Source organism: Mauremys reevesii, linkage group 1 (assembly GCF_016161935.1).
Source record: "Mauremys reevesii isolate NIE-2019 linkage group 1, ASM1616193v1, whole genome shotgun sequence".
NCBI classification, from domain to species: Eukaryota; Metazoa; Chordata; order Testudines; family Geoemydidae; genus Mauremys; species Mauremys reevesii.
Genome location: NC_052623.1, coordinates 169,111,879 through 169,134,777, shown reverse-complemented (window position 1 = coordinate 169,134,777; position 22,899 = coordinate 169,111,879). Strand labels below are relative to the sequence as shown.

Below are 22,899 nucleotides of genomic sequence, written 5' to 3'. Positions count from 1 at the left end.
CAAGCCCCTCTCACAATTAGGAGGCTTCTGGGGCAGGTGGGAAGAAATCAAGAGTTTGCAAGTGTTCATTTTTCCTTCTAGGAGCCAGAGATGTGGGTGGCTTCAAATTTAACTGAAACCTACTACCCAGCAATGATATAAATAGTGGAGCCCTGAAGAACACCAGCTATGGGCTGAGCTTCACCCCTGAGTGTCAGTTGTTGCTCCAACAACAATTTTTCATATCAGCCTTTGGTTAGCAAGTTTAGTCCTTTGACCAGTAGCTGTCAAGCTTGCCTGCTCATAGGTCATTCCATCCAATTTTGATAATATTAGTTGCCCTTTTCTTGACCCTCTCTATATTTTTTGATTTCTTACTTGTAGAGAAGTACCCAAACTACTGAAAACTGTACACAGTATTTCAATTTGGTCACACTAACACTGTACAAAGACTTGCATCTGAAGAAGTGGGTATTCACCCACGAAAGCTCATGCTGCAGAACGTCTGTTAGTCTATAAGGTGCCACAGGATTCTTTGTTGCTTTTACAGATCCAGACTAACACGGCTACCCCTCTGATACTGTACAAAGAGGAACTAAAGGCACTGTACATTCAACCGAGTCCTTCACTGTTATACAAAGATCCCAGGCAAAGTGATAAGGTTGATTAAAATCAAGGTACAATCACCATTATATATATCAATTAATTGTAGACTTCAGAATGCACATAAGCACTGATGATAAATCCTATCCTTCCAAATCATCTCATTTTAAACAAGATTATAAAACATACGAAATAACTATAAAGTGTCTGATTCTGCTTCACACATCGTGTCATTATTTAAAAGTGGCCATAAAGCACAATCACTCTTATTTGATAAAGTTTTATATATACTATGCATGTGTAAATTACTATATAAAGGTCCAAGGCAATACACAGTCAGCTCAAAATCTTTATTGGTGTATTTACAGTCTGAACACAGCAGGAATATGATTTAAAATTGTGTCTCCTCACACAACTTGTAAGATAGCCACTCAGTTTTACATATCTCTTGTCCATAACACCATTCCTAAGAAAACCTCTCAACTAACTAATACAGTGTAAAAACTTTAAAAGGAAATTTAAAGTTTGCATGCCTACCGGTCTGGCTCCACTATATCCAGCAGTTCCTGTGCTTGTGAATCCAGCTGGAGATGGAGGCTGACTACGAACTGTAACAAAGCCATTAGAGACCATTGATTTAGGACGTATTTGTAAGTTGAAATTTTCTGTAATATAATTAATACAAAACAAACAGTATCTGTATTACCTAAGTTATCTTTTCTTTGTGTTCCGGGGCTTTTTTGAACTTTGAAGCATGAAGAAAAATCAGTCACAAATGAGATTTTCATTGACAGATCAGGTGCAAACTGATATTACGCAATAATGGTATGTTATCACTAACAGAAATGGGAACAATAGGATTGCATTAGTGATGAAAAAACCTTTGTGTGAGATCTCTTTCTGCAGATATTGCCTATGTTATTGATATTAGGGTTAAGACTGCCTCTGTTAGAGTTGCTGTACTGTATAGCATATTCTGCAGCAACTCTGGCAGCTATGTCTTCAAAAAGGGTAAGTTTCTGGAAGAGGAGCCGATTAAAAAACATGGTCTCAATAAAGTCTGTCTGTAACTGTATATTGTTCAGTGAGTTAAAGAATTTATGTACAGATTCCCGGCTCTAACTTCCTCCTGTTATTGGACACAACATTTTGACAATGAAGTCAACATTTGAATGATGATTCTGATGATCAGCCTTGAATGCAACATTCGAATTATGAAGTGCAAGATATGTTAAAAAAAACATTATTTCCAGCTGACACAAACACACCTCTGAATGCCTCAGGAAGGGAGAGAGGCTCACTAGTGACAGATCTACTGCCAATTAATCATGAAGGTCCCAGGCAGAATGTCAGATATGGAAACTTGAAGGAGGCCGAATAATGGGTGTGTCTAATCTCAAGACAGGCAGCTCTTAATTGGTTAAATTTGCTCCAAATGGCAGATAATTCTGCTCTCAAAGGCTATGTCTAAACTAGCACTTTTGTTGGTAAAACTTATGGTGCTCAGGGGTTTCGAAAAAACCCCCTCTGAACAACATAAGTGACACCAACAGAGGCGCTAGTGTGGACAGCACTATGTTGGTGGGAGACATGCTACCGCCACTCGTTGGGAGTGGGTTGAATTATGTGGACAGGACGCTCTCTCCCATGGGCACGGAGCGGCTATACGGGAGATCTGACAGCAGCACAGCTGCAGCAGTACAGCTATGCGGCTGTAAGCTCTCTAGTGTAGACATGGCCTATGGGTATGTCTACATAAGAGCTGGAAGGTGTAATTTCCAGTTGGAGTAGACATACCCATGCTAACTCCAATTAAGCTAGCATGCTAAAGATTGAGCGTAGCCTTGGCGGTACAGGGGAGGGTCTAGCTGTCCCGAGTATGATCCCGTTCGAAACAGGCATGTATGCGGGGTAGCTAGCCCCTCCCACTGTGGCAATACTCTATTTTCAGTGTGCTAAATTATTTTAATGAAAATTACTCCCTTGAAAGTACATGACATTCAGTTCTTTGTTTAAGAGAAAAAAAGAACTTGCTAGAGCCCTGCTTTAGTCACAGATAAAATATTCTTTATTCCTAAGTCTTCTCCCTAGAACAGATACCTATAAGCACCTATTTAAAAGATTTCACCTTAACCCACCCCTGCACACATACACACACCCTTCTGAATTATTTTAAACAATTCTGAGACTAAATCTTGAAAGTTTTCATTACCATGGTTTAATTTTTTCACTTAATCTTTCATGAGTGAATTTTGACTCACAACATAAAGTTGCAAGCAACCAATAAATGCAACTAATTAAATAGAAAACAGTCTGGAAAAAATATACTATAGAAGGATAAAAGTTTAGGAGTTACACAAAAAATTGTTGGATTTAAACAGCAAGAATGTCTTTAAGCAGCGAGGACACTAATGTCATTCAGATATTAAAGATTCATTTCTACCATGCAAAAATCATTATGTTACCTTCTATTTCTCTCCTAGCTACCCCAGGACTGGGAGGAGCTCCAAGACCTTTTCAGAGAAAGAAGAGAAGCTGTATATTGCATAAGGAAAGCAGCAGACTGAAAAGAGGCAGAAACATACAGGACATAACATACAAAAGAGTTTTCATATTTAAGGAATTTTTAAATGGCCTAACCATATTGCACTCTTACCACTTGCAGCAGCACAAGAAAGTCACAGTAATTGGAAATAACTCAACAAATCAGTTAATGTTTAGAAATATTACATGGCTTCAGTTTTACATTTCTGTTAAAGACAATTTAAATGTCTGCTATATTCAGTGCCTAAAAATTTTGTTAAGGCACAATTAAAGTTGACTGGCAGAGCCTTGCACTCTTCCAAAATATCTTAATTATATTATACTGCTGTAGTTATGTGGGAGTAATTATACCATAATAAAGTCACTTTTACTCTGGAATAAAGTGTCCACACAGGGGGTTAGTTCTGCCCATCAATTTCTCTATGTAGATGAGCCCAATGTTTCAGCCTGGGCTGCCCTATACTAAGCAGACATGAGGAATGGCTAAGTACATGTGATATTTTATCAGGTATATGGTGTTCTTCAAAACTGTATTCTTTCATTCATTTGTATGCACACCAACTGCCCTTCACTGTATTAGGGGCAGCTATATCTTGCAGTAGGTTCCCACAGTTCACACTAAAATATGAGGAGAGGTGTGGCTGTGCCCAAAGGCATGAGGGACTCTTGTTTCTGTTCTGAGTTATTTGGACTGTGAAAATAGTAGTCTGGTGGCACACAACACCGCACTACAAGACAGACCCAAGTGCAGGGGATGTTCCAGAGGCAATCCTTAGGATATGGATAAAGGGACAGTAACATCTGGGACCTATAGAGTGATTTGTGCAGAGTAAATATGATATTATTATTACCTAGCTCTTACATAGTCCTTTTCATTAGTAGATCTCGGTGGTCAAGTAGAGGCCAGGCAGAGTCAGCTAGTCTTCACTAAGACTGCCTTAAAGGCAACTTTTGCCTTAGTGAAGCCACACATCGATGATTTCTCCTCCGTACCCGTATGCTGTATTCCCAGAGTGTTCCACAGCATGTGGAAGGACAGAGTGCTACAAAAATTTGCCAGGAGCAGGATGGAGACTCACTGAAAGTGGGCATTGTTAATGTTGTGGGTGGGACTGGTGTGTAACTTAATCCTGTACTTCCTGGTTTTCAGAGGTTTAAGTATAGGTGCACTTAGTATTCTGGAAGGGGACAAGGCACTGCTACTAACCGTAACTTTGTGTTAAGGAAGTGAATTTCCTTTATTTTTTTGAGGAAGGTGTGGTTGAGAGGAGGGCATGATTGGGGAGCAAAAGAAGGCTTCCTGGGAACATCTCACAGCCACTCAGCTACCAGTTCTGTTCTTCCTGTATCCCCTCCACGTCTTCAGCAAGGGAGTGAGGAAGGCAGTAATTGATGGGCTCTGAACACATCTACCAGTTGGAGGGAAGCCCCAGACTCCATACTCTAACTCAGGGGCTAGTGTAGGAGGAAGGGACTCTGCACAATCTTCCTCACTGCAGAGGTGTGAACTGACTCATTAATCTACTCGAGTGTTCTCCTCCCTCTCCCAATGTTTACCTCAGCTCCCAGTGTGGAATACAAGTTTTCAAAAAAATCTCACTGTGCATGAGAGTTTTAGAGCAATTTGAATTAAAATCAGCTCCCTATGGGAGATTTTATTTGAGAAATTTTGGACTAAATGACACCAAATTTACAGCAAGTATACCCCTGACTCTGTTGTGGCATACCAATAGAGATATGGATTTTAAAACACTGAAAATTAAAAGATCATAATGTGGGGAACCATATATTGGGAACCCCTGGATCAAATGACCCCAACGTCCACCACTAATACTACTCTTGATGTTAATAGTTAAGGTTACCTCCGGATTTCTATTTTAACAGTAGTGAAAAAGCTCTACAAAAATTCTGTCTTTTGTGTTACAGTATCACTTTTCACTTTTATTGTAGTTTGTGCACCTCAATTATTTTTTAAAATAGCAGGGTGTGGAGGAAAATACCATCTGACATTTGCTTTGTCTGTCTTAAAAAGAGCCTTGTGACTGAAATTCTTCTAGTGTCTCACATTTCCTTCACAACCATGTTTCCAAGGAACAACCCTTTAAGGAGTGAAACTGATAGGTGTAAGCCATTGTTTGTGCATCCTGGATGAATTATTACTGATAGAATGTTGAAATTTGTTGTGTGTTTATTTTTCACAACAAACATAAATTACTGTTTTGATTAATGACAGTATTCTGGTGCCACGTTAGTCAATGTCCACTTTCCACTAGTCCTTTGAAGAGGGTTTTTTTGGGTTTCTTTAAGCTTGTTTAAGTTTGTTTCCTAACATTTATTTTGTCCCGTGTGAAAATTACTCTCCCCCATCTTTCTCTCTTCCAGTTACCAGACTGGCTGCCCCCACAATTCCTTCATTATATACTTGCCCCCAGTGTGAGCCTACTGGCACAGTAGCAGTCCCAACACTCTGGAAATAACACTGAGAGCACTGCTATCCTAGCACAGTAGCAGCAGATACAGGCAAAATTATGGAAGCGCCAGTCCCTATTCTATAGTTAAGGCTGAATTGAGTTTTACACTTAAATTACAGCACTTACTCTTGAGTACTGAATTTTCCGAGATTTAACAAGTAAATCTGTTAATTAGAGTGAAAAATTTTTTAAAAAAAGTGTTCCTTTCAGAAATTTAGAACCCTATGTTAAAACTTTAAAAAAAAAATTAGTCTTTTTTCGCCACTTTTCTTCATTACTGAAAATTTCTTCAGTAAAGGATGCAGAATTTTGTTTTTTGTTTTAAACAGAATTCCAAAGAATTACCCATTTTCAAAATGGTTGCCATGTCCTAATGCATCCAGACAACCTTAACTCTGCCCCACAGACACACCAGAAAAAAAAAGGGTGCGGGGGAGGGAATGGAATAGGTCTTTGAAATCGGTTTAACCTAATCTGGGAATACAAAAACATTATGCACCGATCCTTAACTGTCTGGTTATTTCATGGCATCACCACAAGGTGGTGTAAAGGTTGTGTGGGTATATAAATTGCATATCTCCATACCTTAATGTGTTTGTATTTCTTTTAAGGTAAACCTTAACTATGAATTTCCTGCTTTTAGAATATTTGTTTTTGGGATAATGATAATGTCCCTGTAACATATTCACTCTACATTACTAGTACATACCCTCAAACTTAACGCCATCTTAACAATAGTTTTTAAACTGACAAAGACAAATTTTAGCCCTTTGTACAGTTAAACAGAAATATTCTCTGTACAGAACTTGGTATTGCTAAAGGAAAAAAATATTATATAATGGTGACAAGTCACAATCATTAACTTTCTTCATATTCTGTAAGAAATTACTTAATGTGTTTCTAAATCATAAATATGTAAGGCACTACAAAATAAGCTAACTGAATCCTGAATTCCAAACAACTGAAAGCTAATTTTATTTATTACATTATTATTATAAGGTGCCCAATGACAATCATAGTTTGAATGATCAGGCAAAAGCATTATTAATTTGCAAATATCTAAAAGCTGAAGACAAAAAAACCCCTTGAGTTCTAGCCTACTCCTAATACAGATGCAAGACATAATTACACTGCAGGAAAGCTTAGAGTCCCACTAGGAGTCTTCAAAGCATACAGCGGCACAAGGAGGAGTGCCACAGACCCTGAAGATGTAAAGTGCCTGAGATAAAAGGTGAAAAAAAAATTATTATGGGCAAAACTATCACATAAGGTGTCTATGTTTAAAATGATGTGAAGGGTTCAACTTACATGCATACCAGTACATCAATTTATAATTAAAGAGGACATGAAAGCTATCCTTAACTCGTGTCAGTGTATGCGTTGCATGGGTCTATGAACAGCATTTGATATTTTTTGTATACCACGTGCTGCAACATTTTTTACAGTATGCAGTACCACCTACACCATGCATTATAAATACAGATCAGATCCAAACAGCTTACACTCTAAACAAGACGAAAGAAATAAAATGAGACACAGGACAACAGTTCAAGGAGAGGTGTCACAGGCTTGATGGAAGAAAGGACGAATTGCTCAAAGAGATGGCTTTATGAAGGATTGGAAAGAAGATACAGAGAATGCCTATTCCAAGTGTATGGAGCAGCAAGGCAGAAGGCATGAAGCTGCGCGTGGGAAGTAGAGAAGGAACGAGTAAAGTAGAAACAATGGGATGAATGTACGGCCAGGATAGGAAATGAAAGATAGCATGACAATTTTATTTACTAGTTATATAAGAATGAAATAATAATTTGCAATGCTCATTGAGTGACACACTAGTTTTTTCACAGCTTAGGCTGAAGGTAGGATAGACAGGATTCTGTCATTGTACAGAAAAATACTTGGCAAAGACATACGATGCAAACTAACCATATAATAATATACAGAAAGTGCAACATGTATTAGTTGCTTTCTAAAATTGTAATTATTTTAACTAAAACCAGAATGGTTCATCTTAAACTACCGATTACTAAATGCTGGCAAAACTAGATTTTGACAGTTTGACTGATGCACAATAAACACACTTTCTTATACCTATCTAAACTTGAGAAATTGAGTGAAAGGGTTTGTGTTCTACAATGTTCTAACTTAAAATATACATTTAGAGATAATTGTGAATAACAGATGTGTAAACATACACGCATAAGTTAATTGTGTGCATATATAAATTATAGCCATGTGATGAATTGCACAGCCACATGCAATTTTAATATGCCTTTAGCCACCTCCACCTGTTCAATAATCCACTGCCTCATTATTTATTCTAACATTCCAAATAGCTGCCATTTAAAAAAAATAAAATAAATCAAACTGCCACAGAAATGTTTCCTCGTCCTCCCCACTCAAATGTATTTAACTGCTACGTACATCTATGGCTCAATACAATACAAATACGAGTTGTTAACTTATGTACTGTGTACAACATTTATCCTGTTTTGTAAGACTCACCAAAAGTCTGCAGTTTTATTTTTCTGGAACATGCTTTCTTGCAAGCAGATACATGTTAACTTTAACTCTCACTCAAGAATCTCTTGTGGAAGTAACGGGAAATTTGAAAACGAGTGACACACATAGTATGTTCACGCATATATGAATACCCAGAATTATCTTCCAATTCATCTATTTTATACCTGAAGTTCTGAAATCAAGTTTATATATACACAGCCAGCTTCATAAGAACCTAAGAATGGTCATAATGTGTCAGACCAATAGTCCATCTAGCCCAGTATCCTGTCTTCCAACAGTGGCCAGTGTCAGATGCTTCAGAGGGAATTAACAGAACAGAGCATTTATCAAGTGATCCGTCCCTGTCGCTGATTCTCAACTTCTGGTAGTCAGAGGCTAGCGACACACAGAGCACGGGGTTGCGTCCCTGACCATCCTGCCTATAAGTTCATGGGGGATAGATCCATCATGGCTAATTCTTTTCTGAAACCAGTTATATTTTTGGCTTTCACAACATTCCCTCGCAATGAGTTCCACAGGTTGAATGTGCATTGTGTGAAGAAGTAATTCCTTTTGTTTTAAACCTGCTGCCTATTCATTTCATTGGGTGACCCCTGGTTCTTGTGTTATGTGAAGGGGTAAATAACCCTTCCTTATTTGCTTTCTCCACACCATGATCTTATAGACCTCTATCATATCCCCTCTTCGTCATCTCTTTTCTGAGTTGAACTGTTCCAGTCTTAATCTCTCCTCACATGGATCCCTCTCTGTACCTTTTCCAACTCTAATATATCTTTTTTTTAGATGGGGTGACCAAAACTACACACGGTATTCAAGGTTGTGGGTGTACCATGGATTTATGTAGTGGCATTATGATATTTGCTGTTTTATGATCTCTTTCCTAATGATTCCCAGCATTGTTAGCTTTTTTGACTGCTGCTGCACATTGAGCAGATGTTCTCAGAGAACTATCCAAAATGATTCCAAGATCTCTTTTTTAGTGCTAACAGCTAATTTAGACCTCATCATTTTATATGTATAGTTAGGATTATGTTTTCCAATGTGCATTACTTTGCATTTATCAATACTGAATTTCATCTACCATTTTGTTGGCCCAGTCACACTGGTTAGTGAGATCCCTTCGTAATTTTTCACAGTCTGCTTTGGACCTAACTATCTTGAGTAATTTTGTATCATCTGCAAACTTTGCTACCTCAATGTTTACCCATTTTTCCAGATAATTTATAAATATATTGAACAGCATTTGTCCCAATACAGAGGGGGACCCCGCTATTTACCTCTCTGCACTGTGAAAGTTGACCATTTATTCCTGCTCTTTGTTTCATATCTTTTAACCAGTTACAGATCCATGAGAGGACTTCCCTTTTTATCCCAGGATTGCTTACTTTGCTTAAGAGCCTTAGATGAGGGACCTTGTCAGAAACATTCAGAAAGTTCAAGTATACTAAATCCACTGGCTCATCCTTATCCACACGCTTTTTGACACCCTCAAAGAATTTTAATAGATTGGTGAGGCATGATTTCCATTTACAAAAGCCATGTTGACTTTCCCCCACAACATATCGTATTCATTTAGGTGTCTGATATTTCTGTTCTTTACCACAGTTTCCACCAATTTACTTGGTACTGAAGTTAGGCTTATTGACATGTAACTGCCAGGATTAACTCTGGAGCCTTTTTTAAAAATTGGCATTACATAAGCTATCCTCCAGTCATCTGGTACAGAGACTGATTTAAGTGACAGGTTACATACCACAGTTAGTAGCACTGCAATTTCATATTTTAGTTCCTTCAGAACTCTGGGGTGAATACCATCTGGTCCTGGTGACTTATTACTGTTTAATTTATCCATTTGTACCAAAACCTCCTCTATTGACACCTCAATCTGGGATAGTTCCCTTTTTGTTACCAAAAAAGAATGGCTCAGGTGTGGGGAATCTCCCTCAATTCCTCTGCAGTGAAGACCGATGCAAAGAATTCATATAGCTTCTCCGCAAAGGCTTTGCTACCTTAAGTGCTCCTTTAGCACCTTGATCATCCAGTGGCTCCACTGATTGCTTGGCAGGCTTCCTGTGTCTGATGTATTTAAAAACATTTTGCTGTTAGTTTTTGTGTCTTTTGCTAGTTGCTCTTCAAATTCTTATTTGGCCTGCCTAATTATCCTTTTTTTTTTACACTTGGGCTTGCAAGAGTTTATACTCCCTTCTATTTTCCTCAGTAAGATTTGACTTCCAATTTTTAAAAGATTTTTTTTTCCCTCTCTCTGCCTCTTTCAGTCTGTTATTTAGCCGTGGTGCCTTTTTTTGGCCCTTGCACTTTTTTTTTTCTTTTATAGTTTGAGCCTCTATAACAGTGTTTTAAAAAAAGTTTTCATGCAATATGCATGCATTTCACTCTTGTGACTGTTCCTTTTAATTTCCATTTATCTTTGTTTTTTATGGTAACATTTTAAAAAATATAAAACTAAACAATTTTCTCTATTGATTTTTCTACTTTAAAACCACAAGAGAAGGTATTGTGGATGAACTAGTCAATCTGTGAAATGTTACTACCTACCTGCATGACTACCAGTTAACCACAATCCTCCTTTTTACAATGCTCCTCATGGAGAAAAACAGCTAGTCTGAAGTTAAGACAGCTTTATATTTTTAAGAACTGTGTTGCGCATATTGACTAAGTTTAAATTATGAAGGTCAGGACCAGTTTTAACTGACATGACTATAGCATGTAAATAACTGTTGAAAAAATATTGTCATGCTCCTTATTTACTCATCAAGTAGTAGTAGCTGCTGTCCAGAATTTACTGACCCCTAAGATTAAACTGTAATTCTAGAGAGAGGATAGAGTTTAAGGGTCAGAAAAAAAAATATTGCTTTTTAAAGGAATGATTTTTTTAAAGTAACTGAATATATGCCACAACACACATCAACTTCTGCCTTTGGGAAGCATCAGATTAAATATTCTCAGGATAAATATATGGTTATATTAATAGCCATAGAAGTTTTGCTATTTATTAGTCATGTTTGAAAACACAATTAAATTATTACCTCCAAATTCTTTTCTAGCAGGTGCAGGGCTCCTACCCCCTTTATAGTATATAAGAAATGTATGCAGCATTAAAGAAAAAAGAATGAGAAAGTTACGAACATCAAGAGTCACTTTGGTTATTTGTTACATGGCTCATGTATGCTCTCACAACATCCAGTTTCTCTTAATGCTCCACTGCTTACCACTTCCAATTTATCTACATATACTTTTCCCTAAAGTGATTAACTTTACTATATTAAACATACATATGAAATCTGTACTTACTCAAAAGTTAACAGGAATATCATTAACATTTGAATTAAATTAGTAAAATCAAAAGATTAAGAATTAGTTTTTAAGAAACATTAAAATGCCGTAGATAATTAAAATGTTAAATACAAACATCCATAGGAAGCCGATATTCCTAACTCAAAAAATTAGCATAATTGTGTATTAAAAAGTAATCATAAAAAGCTGTGATATGTAAACTCTAGCTGAAAAATTCCATTTTTTAAAAGTAGTTAAATGGTTTAATACATTTTGTAAAGAAAAGGTCAGTAAGTCAACTGGATGGATGGATGGATGGATAAATAAAATCACACAGACTTAAATAAAACTGTACATCAAAAGGTTGCCCATTGTGTGGTATACATCACTGCATTACCTGATGGTGGGGGTGGTCTCTGTGGTGGAGCAGGCCGCGTAGGTGGAGCCACTGGGCGAGGGGGAGGAAGACGTTTAGGCTCTAAACTCTGAGTAGACTCTTTCTGTTGTGTAATTGGTTGAAAATCAACTGGAGAACCTGATCAAGAAAATCAGCACATATTTAATGACCTTGTTTAAAAAAAAAATCAGGTAAAGATTTTCTATTGAAAAGTTTTTTGTAAAGGTTTCTGTCAATACCACCAACTGTGGATACACACACTGTGGTTGTGTTGCATTGTCATGTGGCATCGAAGTTTCTGGGAAGTAAGAATAAGAGAAATGGACTTTGGTGAGAGTGTGAATTAATTCACAGGTTGATTAGGAATGATATCTGCCAAAAAGTTTGACCATTAAGTATTTTCTGGGTACCTTAAGGATTCTTATAAACCACATTTCATCAAATACATTTCCATTCTATTTCAACCCAGGCTTTCTTTATTCGCTTATTTCCTTGGAGAAAGGGAAATTTTAAAGGCAATTTGGAGGGTGTTCTGTCAGATAAGTATAATCACTGTAAAAAAACGACTTCCCATTACAGTGACACAAACTGTTTAAAAATGAATTTGTGTGGCAATGTTATTTTAAAGTGCCAAAATATCATTACAGTTCCCTATTCCCATTCTTATCACTAAGATAAAGCTGTTTAAACTGAAAGTCATATACATAAAGCTCCTTTCTCCTAGCAGTTGAAGTTAGTAATGCAACAATCTTGCCTTATATCATAATGGTACAAATTCACTTTTCACGGAAATGAGATGTATCTAATTCTCAACATATCTTTTGGTGGCCTCAGAGTGCTACCACCAACTCTGGTGGCCGCTCTGAGAATTTTTCCTAAAATACTTAAATTAACTTTAGGAAAAACAAATAAATATGCATGTATACATGTCCAGATCATTGTAATTTATGTATGTATGTTTTTTTGCAGATTTAATAATAAAAATAATGTACAGTTGTCTCTATTCTTTACTGGACGTAAACAGAATAGAAAAAAATAAGGTGCTTTGCATGTTTTTTTTTTATGGTTGCTAATCAGGAAGTCTGCTACTATGAAAAGTGATATTTGTTAATATCACTTTTCACAGCAAACTTACTCAGCCCTGGCACGCTGGGGGACAAATTAAGCCCTGGATGAGGAGGTGGGTAAGGAGGGATGAGGGCCAGGGGTGATGGGGTCTGGAGGAGACAGCGGGGGTTGAGGTGATGGCAGGGAGTGAGTCCAGGGATGGACTCTAAAACCCTATGGCTGGGGGACCTATGCAGGCAGCCCCGGGGGAGGAGCCGCTGCTTTGCTGTCCCCCTCAATCACAGCCAGGAGGCTGTGGCCACATTTGAGAAATGCTTATCTAAGCAGTGTGGTTAAAATAAATGAGGATTATATTGATACACCATGTCACAGAGTTCTTCACTGGAGGTATAAAACAGATTACTTCACTTATTCTAGTTATCTACAACTTGACCTTGAATAATATGTAAGCCTGATAAAATACCTACTAACCAGTTTAATATTTACTATATTCTTCAAGGTCAAATTGTAGGTAACTAGAATGAGATGTAGTTGTCTGACTTATGTAATATGATACATACTTTGTGAAGATATAGGTGGTCCAGGAGTTCTTGTAGGTGCTCGACTTGGTCTAACTGGAAGGGTGGGTAGCGGTCCATCTGACAATGTGGGTGATTGGCAGGGACTGGAACGAGGTGAAGAGCCTGGTGAGGTTCCAAGACCAGAACTTGTACCTGGCTGTAGATGTTGAGGAAAAATTTCTTCCACTTCAGTACTATAGTCATCAATATCACCTACAAAAACAGAAAAAAAGCATATAAAGTAAAGGGATCTACAAATGTTCGTCCCATCCACACTGACTCCAGGCATGGAAGTTATTTATTGTGAGGTCTACTTTTCATAATTAAATCATCAAAATCCTACGTTTCAAAGAATTAACTAACCACTGAAAGATCCTTTCCACATGATTCTTATACGATACAACTGTTCATATGAAGAATGTAGGCATGCCCAGAGCAGCTGGAAATACTCAAATTCTGTGCATACTGAAAATGCCAAGTACAAAAGGAAAATCACAGTATCTAAAAATCTTGATTTTGTACAAAGCCTATCCTTTCAGATGGCCACCAGAGAAGACCAAGTTCTGCTCATAAAATGCAAATAAAGATTTCTTCAACAGACATTTTAATTAGGTATGTACTTAAAGGACCCAGAAGCTAATTGTGAAACATATATCTAACTGGGGAATAAGTAATTCTATAGCCGAAAGGTTACTAAAAATAGGAGCCCATGTCCCAAAACAAATGAATAATTCCTACTCAGAAAAATATATCAAATGAGCTGGGAATGAGAAAAATCCAAGCTGGGAATGAGAAAAGCTTCCGGAGTTCTGGGAAATATTTTCACCAGATATATTAGTCATACCTCAAAGATAAGTAAAATAACTACATAGCTATGATTTTTCTTTCTGAAGATACTGCTAGATAACAGAAGTCCCTGCACTCCTTCCATCATTTAGGAGAGACTTTGGAGTGCCTTCATGTCCCCGTGGGACATTGCAACTGGTGTCTGAGGTTTTATTATTATTATTTTTTTTAAGTGTATGAATCTTTTCAATAGTATGTTCTACATAGAACTTTATAGTAATTAGGAAGCTTAAATAGTGTAGAACACAGCCGTCTACTTATAAAGTAGTGCTTCATGCAGAGAACTCATACCAGTACTAGGAGATCTGCACTTGCTCTTCATTAATTTCTGGGTGGAATTTAAGATGGTATTTTTAATCAATAAAAGCTGTAAATGGTTTGGGTACAGTACCACGTGTGATACTACCTCAACTGCAATCTGCCAAGTTGCTTAAATCAACAGTTAACTAGTTTTAAAGGAGGAAACGCCAGACAGAGCATTCTCAGTTAGAAATCCTTGACCCCATTACCTCCTTGGTTTGACAAGACCTGGATTTTTAAAAAATCTTTATAAACTTGCTTTAAGGCTCATCTATCCTTTCAGATGTTTCATAGAAGGATGAGAGAGATTCTGAGGTAGTTGTGGGGAATTATTATTTATGGTGTTTTTCCTGTTAAAGGGACTATGTGATGTTAAATGAAGTGTAATTTGATATGACCTTGGAAAGTAAAATCTTCTGTATTGAGGATTGATAAATCTTTTATCTGATCATTTTCTTTCTGCTAGCAGCACCTCGCACAATTCTGATACATATGGATTATTCCCCTCCTGTTTTCAGAGGCCGTTCCAACCTGCAGCACAATCTATGCTGGCCACATCCCCTTCCCCATGAAGTCACCACAGATCTTGTGAAGTGTGCCTTTATTCCATCTGGAACAAGAGCACTTGATCCATCTGGCCAGGGCTAGTTTGGATATACTCTGAGTCCTTAGCACTTTGGATGAAAACAGATGAACAAGGAGCCCAATATTCTTGTCAATTCTGTGTACTTGAGATACATCTTCAGTGCTCTTCGAACAGCCAAAGTATGCCACAGCTCTTCTGTGGGGATCTTTGGCTTCGGACGTAACAATGGGATGATGATCTCCCATGAGGCAGGCTGTATTAACGTAGATGGAATAAATGGGCCCAAAGGAGTCAACGGTGTTTACACAACCCAATCACTGTCCACCATTAAACAAACAGTTTTAAACAAAATTAATCCTTTGAACATTTTATCAAAGCTATAGGAAAGGAGGAAAACCAGTTAAAGCATTTAACTGAATTGGAACCGGTATGTGATGTTGCATTTGTTCCAGTGAATGGTTCCATACTTTCAAGAGAAAGGCCTGGAGACACCTGACATGAGACCTTGCCCATGTTGTGAATCTTACACAAGACCAGAAGGCCCATTAATTGGAGAGATTGAGCTATCGCTGGCCTTGTGCACTTTACTAACATGACTATCAGGTTCCAGTTTTCCTGGAATCTGTCCAGTGATCTCTGCTACAAAAGGTCTATTTTCACTCCCAGTGAAGTATCAGGGGGTAGCCATGTTAGTCTGTATCCACAAAAACAACAAGGAGTCCGGTGGCACCTTAAAGACTAACAGATTTATTTGGGCATAAGCTTTCATGGGTAAAAAAACCTCACTTCTTCAGATGCATGGAGACTATCCTTGTGGAAAGAATCAAGGAATTTTCCTAGTGTTTGTCATGAAACAATGTGTATGAAGCAGATCCAGTGTATCTGATCAAGATATCATCCAGAAGGAACACAGGTTGAGTGCCCTAAGACCTGAATCTAGCTATTACCACCACTAGCATCTGGTGAAGACCCTGAGGGCTGATGACAGGCTGAATGGTAGTGTTTGGTACTGGTAACAGGCTGTGCAAATCTCACTAGTCTAAGGTCATGTGGCCCTACAGGGAATGTGCAGCTAGGCATCTACTAGTTCCACAGAAGCAAGGAAGTCCCCTTGGGACAAGAATACTACTGCTGAAGCTAGGGTCTCCATTTGGAATCTTGTTTTCTTCATCCATTGCTGTGATCCAGGATGGCTCTGACCTCCATTTCCCACTACCCCGGTACATTTCTGGATAATGAAAATTTGGAGTATAGACCTAGGAACCTTTCTTTTGAGGGAACAATTTCTATTGCTTTTATGTCCAGAAGATGCAAGATTTGACATAATACTAACTCAGGTTTGATGGGGTCATTCAAGATGGATTGGATAAAACAGGGATGGGGTAGGGCTTTAGTTCAAGGGAGTATCCGCAACTCACTACTTCTCTCACCCACTGATCCGTGGTGGTAAATTGTGCCTCTTAGATTTAGATCTGGATGGAGACACATTTGCTCATCACAATGGACTCTTTGAGGTGATGAAACCACCTCTGGATTTGCCACCTGACCCCTGGTTCCAAGGTTCTCCCAATGGCCTGTTGTCTTTCCTCTGGTACTTTTGTGAGCACTGTTTGGGGAAGGGAAGGACTGTTCATTTGGCAATGCTTTCTGCCACCATCTTATCTAATTTTTCTCCAAAGAGGAGAGAACCTGTGAATTTAGATGACCACAGAATTTCTTTGGAGTGTGCTTCAACCTTCAAGAGGTGATGCCAGGTCTGGTGTGTGGATGCTGACCTGGATGTCGTGGCTCACTGCATCCATTTTGGTCTGTGGCACAAAGGCTTTTGCTAGATAAGTTTTTTAAACGTAGACTGGAAGTCAAGATGGTCTCTGCCCTTCATGGCCTTATCATCCAGCCAGGAGATTATGGCTCTTGCAAAGCATATAGCACACTCTAAGGGTGGCCAACGAAGCTCAAAGTCCCTTCCAAGGATAGCTTTCACCTTTCTATCGGTGGGTCTTTGGGAAAGAAATCCCCTTCAGATGGGATTACTTTTTTTTTTTTTTTTTGCGCTATAGATCCTACTGCAGCATCAACCTTTGGTATGTCTGAGACACTTTTTGTTCTTGCAACTTATAATTATGCTTGTCAGGGTTTTCCCATTCCTCTCTGATCACATCCTCAAAGGCTCGGTGCTGTGAGATTCCCCACTCAGGCAAAGATTTGGAAGGCAAGTCTTTGTCATTAGGCTTGTCCTCTATCACCGGCACCAGCTGGGTATGTATTGCTGATGCACCTTTTTGCAGATGGTTTCAAACATCTCAGGGGAAAAAGCAAAACAAAATATTTGCTGCATTTTTTCCAGACCTGGCTCAGAACATAAATCTCAGAACTCCCTTTCCTCAGTAGAGGTGGGAGTGTCTGAGGACAAAAGCTTCTCAGGTTTCTTATACATTTTCATTCTCTCTTTTTGGATTTTTTGGCCCACTTTGTAAGCGTTGGCCCCTAGCTGTGACCAAGGCATGGTCTTTTGTGGCTCACTTTATACAGCACCCTGAGCCCTCTGGATATGGCCCCCTCAATGCCCCAGGACTTACAGGTTGATTTGGCTGGCTAAAGTCCACCTTGTCCATGGAGTCTCTCCTTTCTCTGTTCTACATCTCTGGATCAGACTTTTCTGTGGTGAAGTCATGGCTTCTTGGGGTAGAGGGGAGACCCAACATGCCTGTCTAACTCAGCATAGGGTGACCAGACAGCAAGTGTGAAAAAATGGGACGGCGGGGGGGAGGGGGGAAATAGGAGCCTATATAAGAAAAAGACCCAAAAATCAGGACTGCCCCTATAAAATCAGGACATCTGGTCACCCTAACTCAGCGCCCCAAACCCTAGCAACAAGAGGACTGGCTGGCTTAGAACAGACGAGGCATAATTCGCCCTCCAAAGAACCTGTAAAAGCTGCCTTCCATATAGAACACTATGATTTAGCCTGGTGTTTGCAAGGTAGCCCTGTCACACAGGGTGTGGGTGGGATTCTGGCAGGGGGGCGCTGCAGTGCTGGATTCCGGTAGCTGAGGCAACCCCACTGCTCTATACCCGATCCAAGAGAGGAAAAGAAAAGAGAAAAGTTGCTCATTCTGCTCCAAAAAACAAAAACCAAATAAAAAACAATGCTGTCAAAGAAAAGTCAGGAGCAAAGTGAACTGCCACTTAATGGCTGCCACGGAGGCAGAGTATCTGGCAGCAAGCCGGAGAAGGGAGCATGGCCAGCACAAGCTGTGCTGCAGCTCTGAACTATCTCTAGAAACTGCCAACGAAGGCAATAGCCCATATTTATCAGAACGGTTGGAGACACTGGGCTGCAGAAATGTATTCTTCTTTGTATTAATACTTAAATAATACCCCACCACACCCACCCATTTCTCCAGTGTCTAAACTCTGTGGGCCAAGCAACTGAATAGACCTTTGTTCAGGAAACCAGTAATGAGATCAATCCACAAAGACAGTAGAATCTATTAAACTACTTCAAAGGTCTGGAAAGAAAAAATACTGTATTGAAATTGAGAGTCTAAAAAATGAACAGATCAATTAATGAAAGAAAAATGGAGATCAACTCAGTTCTACTGTTCAAAACTCATCCAATTCTCTGGTAAAATCTCTTCATTGACCATCATAAACAAAAAGCTGTACACCTCTACTCTGATATAACGCTGTCCTTGGGGGGTCAAAAAAATCTGTGATATAGGTGAAACCGCATTATATCGAACTTGCTTTGATCCGTCAGAGTGCGTAGCCCCACCCCCCAGAGCGCTGCTTTACCACGTTATAGCCGAATTCATGTTATATTGGGTCGTGTTATATCAGGGTAGAGGTTTATTAACAATTTTGAGTTGTCAAATAAACAAACTGCAGCCAGAGTATACAACTCACAGTCAGTTAGGGAATATGAATACAGATAATGAAATCGTGTGTTTGGCTCTTTTTGACATACTCAACTTCTTCGGACAGTATAGGAAGGTCTGGTATGATCTGGAAGTCTTCTACTTTCCCTCTAGCACATTAAAAAATTGCCAATCCTGCTTGACCAATTCTCTTTCTTGTAGCTTGAGTGAAACCTCATGAAGTCTTCCTCTCCAGTACAGTACTTTCTTAGCCATAACAAATCTTTTCCTCAGCTACCACAATGTGCTCACTGCAACTTAATGCAGTGGATTGTTGTCTGGACAGCAGGAAAGTGAGCCTGGGGCTCCTTTAAATGTCTCTACTGCATTTGGGTTATGAGGGAGGGGAACGTGAACAGACTAACCTGAGCAGCATCAAGGGGAGAACTGGAAATGGCCGAACCTGATGGGGGCACTGACCCACCATATGGACTGGGGGAAGGGAGAGGTATTTATACCCCATGTATTCTGGAAGGAATTCACGCTCTTTCTCCTCAGACACTGATCTGCACCACTCACCCTCCCACCCATGTGAACAGAGCAGGATCTGGTTTCAAGACTGGCTGTGGGCTTGTGCTAGTTCACCGTTTTTCTTTTTGGGGCTAGAAAGGCACTCTTCCCCACCTTGCCCCCCAATCACTAGATTGGTGAATTTGTGGTGGGTTTTTGACTTTCTAGGGATTCAGGTCAAGGACCTGGTGAAGTACGTAATGAGATTAAGTCAAGATGTCACAATTTCATAGGCAGTAGGTGTGGCAGGTAGCCAGTGCAGGTGCTTATTATTATTCGCAGACATGTTAAGTGAATAAAGTTGTGGCTTAATTAAACCACATCCACTGTATCTTGTCTTTCTTCCAGAGACAATGTGAAGATTAGTAATACTGTACCTATTTTCAAATATATCTACTCTCTGAGCCAGATAACCAGAGGAGGAATCCTATTTTATCAGTAACACATACGTCTATATTCTTCATTTGGCTGGTTATCAGATCCCTTTCTTCCCCCAATTAAAAAAAGACCATTCTGTAAACTATCAAACCTCTTATGGAGGATGCTGATAATGGGGGTAACTGCTATTTTAAAATCAAAGGAACCTAATTTCCTTCATAGAATCATAGAATCTCAGGGTTGGAAGGGACCTCAGGAGGTCATCTCTAGTCCCCCCCCCTCAAAAAAAGGCACAAACAACTATCAATCATCCAGCCAGGTTGTCAAAAAGCCTGACCTTTAAAAAAGGAAGGAAGGAAGAGATTCCTCCCTCTCCCATTAACCCATTCTTCTTCCCACCTACCCTACTAGTGAAAAGTTTTTTACCAAAACCTAACTCTCCCTCCTCTTCTGCAACTTGAGACCACCATTACTCCTTCATCTTCTACCACTGAGAACAGTCTAGATCCATCCTCTTTGGAACCCCAAACCCCCTCAGGTAAAGCAGCTAGCAATCCCCCCTCCCCTTCTTCTTCTCTTTCTGCACAAGGCTAAATCTCTCTCCTCATCCCTCTCCTCATAAGTCATGTGCTCCAGCCCCTAATCATTTTTTTGGACTTCCTCCCAATTTTCTCTCATCCTTCTTGTAGTGTGTTGTAGTGTGGGGGACACAAAACTCCAAAGTCTGCCTCATGAGTGTGCTGAATAATGAATACATCCTCCCCATCCCTGAAAATGCTGCTGGACTTGCCCTAAACCCAAAATGCCATGCCAATTTGGCAAGCACACTGGCAAGTTTGCACCATTCAGCTTTTTTCACACCATACCACCATAACCCTAGGGTGCTTCTGCTGCCTAGCTGCTATGTCTTCCATCAGTAAGAGCGAACATTTTTTCCTCTTTTGACCCAGGTATAAAATCAGCCACTTTACATACCTAAATTCACTCTGGTCATTTTATCTGGTATTTTCAAAGTGGATTAAGAGAGTTAGGTGCCCCACTAATTGCCTTTCAATAGGAGTTGGAAGCCTAATTTCATTAAAACTAGAGCTGCTAAGCAATTACAAAAATTAATTGTGATTAATTACATTGTTAAACAATAACAGAATATGAAGATTTAGCATATCTGGCACATAAATACCTTGCAATGCCAGCTACAAAAGTGCCATGTGAACGCCTGTTCTCACTTTCAGGTGACATTGTAAGTAAGAAGCAGGCAGCAGTATCTCCCATAAATGTAAACAAACTTGTTTGTCTTAGCGATTGGCTGAACAAGAAGTAGGATTGAGTGGACTTGTAGGCTCTAAAGTTTTACATTGTTTTGTTTTTGAATGCAGTTATGTAACAAAAAAAATCTATAGTACTTGTATGAGGTGAATTGAAAAATACTATTTCTTTTGTTTATCATTTTTACGGTGTAAATATTTGTAATAAAAATAATATAAAGTGAGCATTCTGCACTTTGTATTGTGTGTTGTAATAGAAATCAATGTATTTGAAAAATGTAGAAAAGACACCCAAAAATATTTAATAAATTTCAATTGGTATTCTATTGTTTAACACTGCGATTAATCATGAGTAATTTTTTAATCTCCATTTTTTGGCGTTAATCACGAGTTAACAGCCCTAATTAAAACCCTTTGAAAACCTCATATTTTATTCCCAGTGCCTCCTATGCCTCTGAACAATACTCAGCAAATCTAGAAAAAAAATGGTGGCAAATTAATCAAAGCCACTAGCACAGATAGAGTGCAAACTGAAACCAAAACTAACATTGCTCTGCAAGCCATGCATATGTTGCTGGAGAGTCTGATTTTTAAACTGATCACCTTTGGACTAGTTTGGCATGAAGTTAAAATAAATCTATACATCTCTTAAACAATTTAAGTAATATACTAGGATGGAAAGAAGCTAATTTGATCCAACAGACCTTCCATATCATAGTCTGCAGAAACCTCAGCATCTTCACAAAGCAAAGTGGAGCTAGTGGATGAAGGCAATCCAACCATCTTCTCTAGATTCATCTCCTCTTCCAAACTTCTGATCCAGTCTGAGTTTTTCAAGTTAATGTTTATGATCCTTCCTAAAAGCTGAATTTCCACATGATAAAAAAGACAAACTCCAAGTACAAAAATTAACAACTAAGCACTAAAAATCAGGGATCTAAAGATATACAAAAAGCACATTCTGCTATACAGAATATTATGAACAAGGCTCTATGTTTTTCAGGATTTCTGTGGCAAAGCAATGATTTTATGAAAAGCCATGATCTTTTTCATTCTAATCTTCCTACTATACAGCAAGCGTGTTCCAAAAGTTTTGAGCCATTTGTTTCTTTTTTGACATCTTCACTTGCTTTTTAACTATTAATTACAACTATTTAATACTTTTGTAATAAAAAAATTAAAATATGACTTTTGCATTCTTTACTCTGACAAAAGCATTATTTCCTCTTTTTTTGTCATGACAGTCAGCCTTAATTATGAGCTAAGCAAATCATGACAATTCTGTAATATAGACTAATACAATGCAATCTGACCCATGAATTGAACTCCTACTCCCTGTGTAGCGCCTCAGTGACTTCCAAGTTGTAAGCGTCTACCTGTGAAGATCAGATTGCAAGATCAAAAATTCTTATTAGGGATCTAGCCAATTCCAAACCTGAATAGAAGTTACTATGTACCACAGGTGAAATCCTGGTCACAGTGAAATCAATGGCAAAATTCCCAACAACTTTAATAGGGTCAGGATTGCACCACAGGAGCAGGGATGCTGGAACAATCTGTATAGTGGAGGTGCTGAGAGCCATTGAACCAAACTGTAAACCCTGTATATAATGGAAACCACTTCAAGCCCAGGGGTGTTGCAGCACCCCCCAAAC

The 22,899-nt window shown here is 38.8% G+C and overlaps 1 protein-coding gene across 9 annotated transcripts in view; it reads right to left on the bottom strand.

Moving 5' to 3' along the window:
• Window positions 1–22,899, bottom strand: part of SYNJ1 (synaptojanin 1) — a 121,683-nt gene that overhangs the window by 23,746 nt on the left and 75,038 nt on the right. For 3 of the 9 annotated variants that reach the window (XM_039524299.1, XM_039524250.1, XM_039524290.1), the window contains exons 22-27: window positions 21,949–22,108; window positions 13,440–13,652; window positions 11,812–11,949; window positions 3,048–3,095; window positions 1,289–1,327; window positions 1,120–1,190 (exon numbers count right to left, since the gene is read on the bottom strand). In XM_039524299.1, the coding sequence (XP_039380233.1) occupies window positions 1,120–1,190; window positions 1,289–1,327; window positions 3,048–3,095; window positions 11,812–11,949; window positions 13,440–13,652; window positions 21,949–22,108 (669 nt within the window). Of the gene's footprint in view, window positions 1–1,119; window positions 1,191–1,288; window positions 1,419–3,047; window positions 3,096–11,167; window positions 11,207–11,811; window positions 11,950–13,439; window positions 13,653–21,948; window positions 22,109–22,899 lie in introns of those variants that run through there. The other 6 variants (XM_039524309.1, XM_039524281.1, XM_039524327.1 and 3 more) reach the window with 5 other exon arrangements.